The sequence below is a fragment of the Cariama cristata genome, unplaced genomic scaffold (assembly GCF_000690535.1).
Source record: "Cariama cristata isolate BGI_N322 unplaced genomic scaffold, ASM69053v1 scaffold24908, whole genome shotgun sequence".
Lineage (NCBI taxonomy): Eukaryota > Metazoa > Chordata > Aves > Cariamiformes > Cariamidae > Cariama > Cariama cristata.
The window spans coordinates 3,946-13,540 of NW_009633260.1; the positions used below are offsets into that span (position 1 = coordinate 3,946).

The 9,595-nt window shown below is 54.9% G+C and overlaps 1 protein-coding gene across 1 annotated transcript; it reads right to left on the reverse strand.

Moving 5' to 3' along the window:
- Window positions 1-155: 155 nt before the first annotated feature.
- On the reverse strand, window positions 156-9,540 carry TRIT1 (tRNA isopentenyltransferase 1). The gene is made up of 10 exons (XM_009706701.1): window positions 9,403-9,540; window positions 8,838-8,936; window positions 8,492-8,640; window positions 7,446-7,588; window positions 7,060-7,171; window positions 6,358-6,470; window positions 5,107-5,184; window positions 3,213-3,322; window positions 2,751-2,868; window positions 156-295 (listed from the first exon to the last, which is right to left on the reverse strand). Exons 1-10 carry the CDS (start codon window positions 9,472-9,474, stop codon window positions 156-158), a joined length of 1,134 nt encoding a protein of 377 aa, XP_009705003.1. The 5' UTR covers window positions 9,475-9,540.
- Window positions 9,541-9,595: the final 55 nt, after the last annotated feature.

The following is a 9,595-nucleotide window of genomic DNA, read 5'->3' on the forward strand; positions in this document are numbered from 1 at the left end:
TCTGCTGCAGCTGACAGCCTTTGGCCGTCATTTACGCACCTGCCTCATCCCGAAAAAAATGACTCTGTTCAGTTCAAGGCCACCCAGGACTAAGTCACTTCCTCGCGGTACAGGTGGAAGCGCGGCTGCTCCCTTTCACCAGCCGGTTTGCGTGCCTACGGCAAAGGCAAGCTGCTGTCCTCCTCCGAGGTCTCTGCACCCCCACTGTCCCTCTCGGTCTCTGCAGCACAGCTGGCAGCCTCCAGCCTCCTTCTCTTCTTCAGGTGGTGCAGGTGGGATTTGGATCGTGTGTGAGCTGGAGGAAGAGGCAAACAGAGCATTTAATTCTGGGGAACCTGGAGAAGGAAACACCCGACGCGATCCCTCTGTGCAGTGCAGAGCAGAGCACCCTCCCTTCCCATCCTCCGGCGCAATTCATTCCCACAGAAAAGTGAACTCCCACGCCCTGCCCTGGCCGTTTCTCAGGACACCTCTAGGCCAAACTATCGGGGCTCAGAGGGGCACAACACTTCCAAGCCTTCTCCTGACCAGAGGAAGGACTGGGAGAGGGAAAAATCCTGGTTCTGTATATGCAGGAGACTCCAGATTGTCAGGACTTGACTCTCCCAGCAAGTGTGGTCACAACCGAGACACGATGCCGGGAGGATGGGAGAAAGGGAAGCGTTACCAAAGAGGCGGCACATTGCAGGATGCGGGCGAGGTTGTGCAACTCTCTGCCACCCCATGGAGCGCTGCCAGGATCATTTGTAAGCCTAGCTGCCTGCACCACAGTACTAGGGATATCCTGTACATCTACAGAGCAGCTAGGGACTGAGCCCAGAGCATAATTACGCTTTTGCATAACTCCAGGGCAAGGCCCCCAGCTACGAGAGCACATCAGCAGGAGTCGGTTGGGAACAGAGGCGTAATCCCAGGGATGCAACTTGTACTGACACAGCGGGGCAGCAGGAGTGGCATTTCTGTTTGAAGTCACATACTTAAGGACAGTAAAACCTCCCGTGTCAGTGGTATTATCTAAGTAGAAGGTGCTTTGTCTAACTAGACCAATGTACCATCTTAGCAGGGCGGGTTTGCTATTTCCAAGACATCAGAGCAGCAATTAAAGCAGCAAACTTTTCAAGCAGGGCCTTAATTAAACAAGGGTATGCGCTCACTGAATCAAGGCCCTCAGGTGTTTTCCAGTCATCCTTTTCTGCCAAAGGATGAAATTACATGCAGCGCTGCTGCTTTATCACAATGCTGTAGGGTCACCCTCAGCTTGAAATGAAGTCTCACCTCTTACAATTTGTTGCAAGCAACACCAAAGCTTACAGTGGCTGGAAGAAGCGCTGATTTCTGCTGCTGTTTGGGGAGGTGCGCTCTTTTAAATCCATACAAATTGTAAAATTAGACAAAAATTTAAAATCTTCCAGAGCCAGTGGTGTACTGGGAAGCAGTTCCCAGAACTATCTTTAACTTGACTTAAGAAAACAGACCAGATTGCAGATCAGCTCAGCTCCCACTACTGTTTTCACTTCCCTTTGAGCTTTCACATTTTGCAGTTACAAGTAACACCCAGGTTTTGGACCATTTTTCTCCCACTATCTGGGGATTTGAGCCAAATTCAGCTGGATGCAGAGAACAACCGCTGGTCTTGGTTGAGAAAGGTATCGTCATCATCTATCAGAATTTGGGACAACATCCCGAGAGGACATGTAGATGCAGCTGTGGTGTTCAGGGGGATCTTGGGGGTTCCCACTCAGTCACAAAATAATGCTGGACCTGGAAGGATGGCATGGACCCCAACAGCTTTCAGAGTCCTCTACTTCTGCAGTAGGTAGAGCTCCTTCAAAGCACCTCCAAGCTGAGACAGCTTAGACCGGCTAACATAACAATGACACTGACAAACCGATCTCACTACAATGAGCTTCCTAGTCTGAGCCAACTTCCATCTTTGCTTTCGGCAGTTCCACGGCTCAATAGGAATGAGCGACTCATTCAAATCCGACAACCAATGACCTGGGAAATTTATCTTTGCATTGTGCCTGCATATACTGGATTTGGGCAACACATGGAGATTTACCAGTTTCATTTCTGCAGCCAGTTTCTCCACTACTTTTTGTTTCTGGTTCTCAGCATGACCCTCACAGCACAGATAAATTCACTGAGTTAATCTGATTCCAGCTGAGCTCTTTTAAAGTAAGTCTATTGAAAATAGAAAATCCCTTTCTATTACCATTACAGCTAGGAATACTTTTTCTTTTTTAAAAACCCACACAAATCAGAGATATTGGAGCAAAACTGAGCTATTAAAAACATTAAGAAACTTTCATTTTACACAACAAAATTTTAGAAGAAACAAATTTGTTCTGTGCTTTTTGACAAAGTACCTAAAGTGCTGAAAAGGACCAGCAGCCCTGACTAAACACAGACAGCTCTGAGGCTTGATGCTACGTATAGATCCCCATGTCTGGTGTGACGACAGAGAGTGGCAGTGTTTACTGGGTGCCGGGGAAGGGGGGGAAGCCCGACAGATGGCTGCTGTGGCACAGCTCTTGCACCCCCTCTGGGCTTGCAAATGGCTGCTTTCACACACGGGCTGTAAACAATCCTTGAAAGCCCAAGATCATGTGCTGAGGGTCATCCGGCCAAGCAGAGACAGCCAAGGAAGCCGCTCTGCTTCGGAGAACTGCCTCGCTCCATCCCTTCACATTACTGCGCTCGCTGTGCCCCCTCCCAGGTCCTCTCCTCTCCCCCTTGCTGGATCCTACCTGCCCACTCCCTGTCCCCGATGATGACTCTGTCGCAGAGCTCACACACGCGATGACTCCGTTTGTTCTCGTTTACATCATACTCCATTTTCACAGGCTCTGCTGGGGGCTCACGTCCCTGTAGATTAAATAATGTCTCAGATTGGTTTCTACTATGAAAATTTGCTTGGTTGTGCTCACTTTGGTAGAGTTTGGGATGTGAACTTGCCATACCCAGACACTAAGGTTAGCAGGACAGACGCTGCAGTTTTATCGTGCAAGACAAGCAGAGTACTGAGCATTAGGAGAAATTTTCAGCTTACACAACAACCCTCTGTCACTGCGAGGAAAGCCCAAGGCTGGACATGTGAGCAGACAGCCCCGCTCATGGGAGAGACTAAGTGCCGAGTTATGGGGCTTGGAGACCACCGAGAAGTTGGCTTCTCAGTCACGGCTCACGTGTTAACTCCAGTTACCCAGTACCTGGATGAAGCTCTCCACAATCTCCAGAGCAGGTTTCAGCACATCCTCATCCCACCGCAACAGATCAGACACCTCCAGGCCATACACTGGGGGCACGTTGGGCCCAGGACCTATGGAGACACAGAAAGGCAGGTCACCACCAGAACCCCCCCAGCATCATGTCCCAGCACCCATGGGGCTACGCTGTGAGCAGGGGCAATCTGCTTTTTCCTATCTAGCTGCCCTTTAGCATTCAGAAGCAAATGGCACCAGCCTTTCCAGAGCCAAAATTACCAAAGACCTCAGCATGGGGGGGCAATACCCTCGCCAACAGCAAGAATGCCTAAGAACTCAAGCAAGCATCTTCATGGTTGTCTGCCTTCGGGACAGCATTACAAAACCCGAGCATGCCAACAGCCCATCACAACAACAAACACTTCATCGCAGCTGTGGTCCACAGGAGGCCGCAGAAGATCAAAAAGCTAGATCCAGGCACAAAGCCATCACACAAAGCTTACAAGGAGACGCAGGCATGGAGTCTGGATGAGGAATCTGCAGGCGCAGGTTCCCACTCCGAACTGTAATTGCTTGTGCGGCTGCGGGAGCCAATGCTCCCAGCTCCCAGTAGCAGGGCACAGCGGGAGATGCTTCACTAATGCCTCAAGCTGACAAGGCACAGTTTCAAAGCCACCCCTTTGGCCTCCCTCAGCCCGGTGCGAGGGCACGGGGTGCTCACTGCAGCCCAGCCAGGGCAAGACAGCTGCAATCAGAGAGCACCCGCTCTCTCCGGCGACATCGCTGCCCTGCTGCGGCTCACCTGCCCGCAGACATCGGGCACACGGCCCTGCTCGGACAAAGCCATCAAAGGCTGCCCCGTGCCAGTTTCCAGCAGGTGCTGCTTTTTATTGCTGTAACCACAAACAAGTTCCCGACAGGGCTGATCTGAAGCACACCTGCCACCAGAAAGGTGAGCCACAGCCACCAAGCACATGGCTCCAGGAAACCTCTAGCACCTCGTTCAAAGCCTGTCTTTTGATTCAAGTTTCTCCCTGCCCCTTTTTTTTTTTTCTTCATTATTTTATTGTTGTTTTGCCCCTACCAAGCACCTTTCAACAAGTGCCCGGCTCCCAGCTGCTGCTGCTGGCCCTGCTCCAAGGCTGGGGCTGGGACGGGGAAGTCCTGCTGGCTCCTGGCCACCGTGGCGAGCGTGGCCCCGGCTAAGAGCAGCCCATGGGGTCCCGCTCTGGAGGGCAGCTGTCAACCGGGCCTTTCGCCTTGCACAGGGAGCACATGCGGGTGCTTGGAGAGAGGGACTGTGCTGGGCACCCCCTCCCTGAGCCCCTCAGGAGCCGTCGGCAGGATAGACTGCAGGGATGCTGCAGCCATCATCACCTACCGCTGCCTGGCACAGGGCTGAGCCTTTGATTGCTTTGTTCTGTTGGCCTATCAGCCCTCCTGATGGCACTTCTGTTGAGAGGGGAAGATCTTCCCTTGACAGGCAGCCAGGGGTACACGGGAAGCAGTGAGAAGGAGCTGGCTTCCTGAGTGTCTGGGCAGAGAGGGTGTGGGCAGGATAAACATGGACAGTGCCAGGTGGGCTGTCTTGGGAGGGCCAAGCAGCTGCTCTGCAACCCAAACATGTGGGAAGGAATGGGGGCAGAGCCTTGTGAGTGGATTGGGGCGCTGGGTGCCGGTGGCAGAGACCTGCAGAGCCAGGGCAGCCTGGGCCAGCAGGAAGAATTCGGGCAGGATCGTCTGATCTCTGCCAGACTCATGTCTGCCCCAACACACGTTGCCACAAAGCACCAGACCCACCACTCTCCTCTCTTGAGCTGGGAGCAGGGGATGCACTAGGAGGGATGAGAAGAGATGGAAGAACAGGGATGGCAAGGTAGCATAGGAACAGAGGACTTACGTCGCAGGAAGCGGTTTCGGACCCATTTGTTCTGCCTCCGGGCGTATCTCTTGGTCACCTGTTTCAGGGCCTGAATCCCTTTGAAATAAAGGGATTAAAAAAACCCAAAGGTCAGTGCCATGCTGCAAGCTGAGCTCAGAGCAGAGTGAGAAGAGGCTGTCGGCTCAGGTCGGGGGAAATCACACAAGACAGAAGTTTATGCTGGATGGTAGCACACTCGCTTAAGAGAAGTATTTCTACTGTCAGTCTGGAGGTCTCCAAGCCAACAGTGAGAAGTGGCCATCAGAGTGAAGAGGCTGAGCCCTGCCAGACAGTGAGGGGCAGCGGTAGAGCAGAAGCGCTGGACAAGGTGTCCCAAATTATCCCTGAACGAACACTGGGTGGGAAGGGCCTAACACCTAAGCCCTGAAGATTTTAGCAGGTTGGACAATCTGTTCAGGGGCTGCACTACTCTCATAATGCCTAACTGAATACTTCTCTGTGCAAATGGAGCCCAGGGCTATTTGTCGCACCCACAGTGGGCCCAGAGGACGGTTTACCACTGTACAACCTTTCAATACTTGGTACCAAACTTATCTTATCCCTCTCTAATCATCTCCTGAGCAGACACAACAAGTGTCTCCTGCACCAGACTTGTTTTCAAGCCTTTTATCATTTCTGTGGTTTCCTCAGTCTCCACCTCTACTTCGCACTGAACCCTCCTCAACACAGATCGACTCTGCCTGGGACCTCCGCTGTGCTGAGAACAGAGCAGGTCTCTCCTCTAACAACAGCACATCAGTCCAGACACTCCAGAATGAAACATGTCATCAAAGAGTGCCTCACTATTGACTCATGTTGTGATCCACTAGATCCCCAGATTCCTTCCTACCACAATGCTGCCGAACCAGATGCTGAGTTCTGCTTCATTCCTTCTTTCTAGCCCTGTTCTCCACAGCATTCACACCCCAGCTGGGATCCCATCACCCAGGTCACTAGTGGACCAGCTCCAGATCCCAGGTCACGCTGTGCCCAGTACACCTCACAAGGAGGCCTGGGGGAAGGGAGGGAGGAATTGCTCTGGAAGGAATTGCTGAAAAATGAGTCCCTGCTCTCCCTGGGCTGGCAGAAGTGGAAAATGCATAGGGAAGGGTGCAGCTCAAGCCCAACAAGACCTGCCCCAAGGTTTGAGCTTGGTTCAGACCGTCACACAGTGTCACCTGGAGCTGCGCGGGGCTGAGGGGTGTAGGGCATGCAGGGTGCTCCTCCCACCTTTTTGCAGCAGCAGGGCACTGGTCTCGGGTGAGCAATTCCCCTCACTGACGAGGTACTCGTGGAACTCCTTGAAGCCAATGGACTGGAAGATGCCGTGCTGGTAATCCTGCCTGGAGAACAAGACAAGAGGCAGGGGTCAAGGCCATCTCCTTCAGAAGAGTGGGAGACCTCAACCCTCCCCAGAATAGCTGAGATCTCTGCGTCTAACCCTGCAGGGACCTCCCCAGGTGCCACAAGCCCATGGCTTCAGGGGACAGGGCAAGCTAGGCACACACAGGAACGCAGACCAGTGCCTTCAGTGCCACCCCATGTCAGCTTTCCTGTATGAACACTCAGGCAGCGCCAAGTAATTTTTACTGAGGGGAAATGTCACCGCTTGGCAAGTATAGTCCAGGCAAAATTAATTCAACATTAAGACTCACGGGGACTCTGCTGTTTGACCAACCCTGGTCTAAGGGTTCTGGCAGGGAAGATCAGGAAGTGCTGGTGGATCTGGCTGGTTCAGGCCTCTCCGCTGACGGTGCCTCCGCAGAGGCAGGCACCCATCCCGTCTGCTGGCCCTGCCTCAGGAGCAGACGCTGCCAGGAGAGGGCTGGGAGCAGCAACACGTTGGAGATGCTGCAGGGAGAGTTGGTCTGGTCCCTGCAAGGGTTTGGCAGGTGGGAGTGGGAGCAGAAAGGGAGCTGGCTTCTCACCCACCGGTTCTCAGCCACCTTCTCTCGGTTGTAGCGTCGGTGGAAGTCCCGCAGTTCCTCTAGCAGTCCCGCAGCCAGCATGTCATCCACCCGCTTCTCCAGCCGCTGGTCCAGAGCTGGGAGGAGGAGAGCACAACACGCTCAGCCGCTCGGAGTCGTGGCCTCGGGAGGCCCACACCTGGACTATGTGCCAGGATGTGGTTCGGTACTGCCAGCCTCCTGACCCACCTGAAGAAGGCAGAGCCCAGCCAGCAAGAGGAGCAAGTCCTCTGTCGTGCCCGCTGATGCCAAAGGAATTGCTGCCTTGTTCAGGGTGGAGACTGCACAGAAGCAGGGAGTCAGCCCTAATCCTGCATCACTTTACTCAGCCAGCCAGGAGCCTACTCTCACCTGCCTGGTCTGCATGGAGCCACAAGATGCAGGAATGTGGGTATTTCAGGGGCCCACCTAAGGGCCCCCCACCTTCCTCCTCCTGCTGCTGGTGCAAGATTTCACTATGGGGGATCCCCGTCTCTTCAAACACTTGGAGGCTCCTGTAAGCAGAGACAGACAGAGCTCAGAGGCTGGGTGAGGGTGAGCTTTTCCATTTCCCCAGCAGCCCTGGGGGCTCCGGCAAAAAGAACCGCAGACACTTGCTGCGATCCAACCCTCTCATGTGGGGGGAGGGCAGGTTTCTGCCCCCTCCCATGCCCGGCATCCCAAGCACACCCAGGTCCTGGGGGTGAAATGCAGCGAAGAGCACAGCAATGGCACCCAAGGAGCCCAGAGCACAGCCACCCACTCCTGCCTGGCAGCGGGACAAGCCCTGCAGGGGAGGGGGTTCTGGCCCCAGCCCTGCCCTTTCCAGCCAGGCAGGGCTGGGGGGAAGGGGCCAGCGCTGCCAATGCTGCGAACCATTACTGCCAGCTCAGCCCAGCCCAGCCCAGCCAGGGAGGTGGAGGAAGCTGCACTTGGGTGCCCAACCCTTCAACCCCCTGCACCGTGCGAATGGGGTGGGCGGTGTTCTGCTCCCCCAGGGCCAGGGCTCGGCTGGGATGGGCCCGCCAAAGCAGCAAGCCTGGTCTTGCTGCCATGCTGTTCCCACAGAGCTCAGGTATGCTACTCAGCCAGCACGGCAGCTTGCTCTTTAAATAGCTCCAGATAAACCCTACTGCTGGGGCACCGCAGCGGGAGCAGCCCCGGCGCACACAAGCCAGGAGCAATGCGCTGTTCTGAACCCCAAAGGCAATTCAAGACAGGGGCTGCGTGGCCAAAGGTCTCAGATCCCAGAGAGTTCCCCAACGTCAGTGCTCCAAGGTCCCCAAGCACCTTGCTAAGGGATTAAGAGCACCCGCCTGGGATAGGAGAGCCCATCCTGCCATGTTCCCAGGCACACAATTCCCTCGGGAAGGGGTGTTGGGCCCTGGCACCCCCTGTCCCCAGCACACCAAGCTCACCTGGCCAATTTGCGCTTGTCGTGGGGGTGTAGCTTGGCCGCCATCTCTGGGTCCACCTGGCTCAGGCGGCGATGAAGCTCAACGCCATCCAGCTGCTCCAGCTCCACTTTCCTGTTGGTGACCGGCCTGGGGGCTGTGCTGGCCTTCTCCTGTGGGGCACAAGGCAGTGCTGAGTCAAGGCACTCATCCCTGTGCAAGGCCAGCACAGACCCATACAGTGACTGAGGGGCTTTTGGTTCTCCTTGACCCACTCTAGCAGGGAGAGCACCCTGCCCAGTCACGGGAAGCCTTCCCTGAACGTGGGGCTCACCCTTTCCCGGAGGGATCCCCAGCCCCCCAACGGTACCTTGGTGTTGATCAGGACCTTCCAGAGCAGCGACTCAATGTAGTAGTTGGTTCCTCCCACAACAATCGGGATCTTGTCTCGGGCAAAGATATCTTCAATGTGCCACAGTCAGGGAGTGTAAGCAGAGATGCAGAGCAGGGAGGAAGGGCCGTGGGGAGCAGGAGCCTGCGGCCCAGACCCCATTCTCCCAGCCCCAAGGAGCCACTGAGGCTGCAGGTCAGGGTTATAAGTGTCCCTCATCTCTCATTATCCTCTGCTACCCAGGTCAGCTACCACTAAAACTCAGGGACACCCAGGGACTGCCAGGGAGGGCAATACCTGGCTCAGCACTGTTGCGGTGCAGCAGAGATCTTCCCCAACCAGCCCTGAGTAGAGGCTGCCCAGAGCATCAGTTGGGTAAAAGCAGCTCCAAGCCCCCCTCACCAGCAGTATCCTCTGAAAAACAGTTGGTTGCAATGTGTTGAGCCCAAGGCTGACGCAAACACTGATCTCTCTTGCAGGCCTGGCTGTGGAGGGGAGAAGTCCATATCTGCTCGGCCAGGCAGGCCGCAGCGTGAAAGGATATCAGAGCCACAGCTTTGTCTCTGAAATCCACCACTGTGTAGTTAGAGACAAGGGGATCCACAAAGCTGATCATGTGGTGCCTGCACAGACGCTGATCCTGGGGAGAAACCTTGTTCGTGATGATGTCCAAGCCCTTGTACACCTGGGGAAGAGAAGAGCCTGTCATACACCTCAGCATCCCGTGAAACTCTCAC

Coding starts and splice junctions, on each gene's coding strand:
- TRIT1 (XM_009706701.1), bottom strand. CDS start 9,474: ATGATCAGCTTTGTGGATCCCCTTGTCTCTAACTACACAGTGGTGGAT. Junction 6,471..7,059: donor GAGAAGGTGGCTGAGAACCG/GTGGGTGAGAAG, acceptor CTTGTTCTCCAG/GCAGGATTACCAGCACGGCA. Junction 3,323..5,106: donor CCGAAACCGCTTCCTGCGAC/GTAAGTCCTCTG, acceptor GTGTCTCCATAG/GTCCTGGGCCCAACGTGCCC.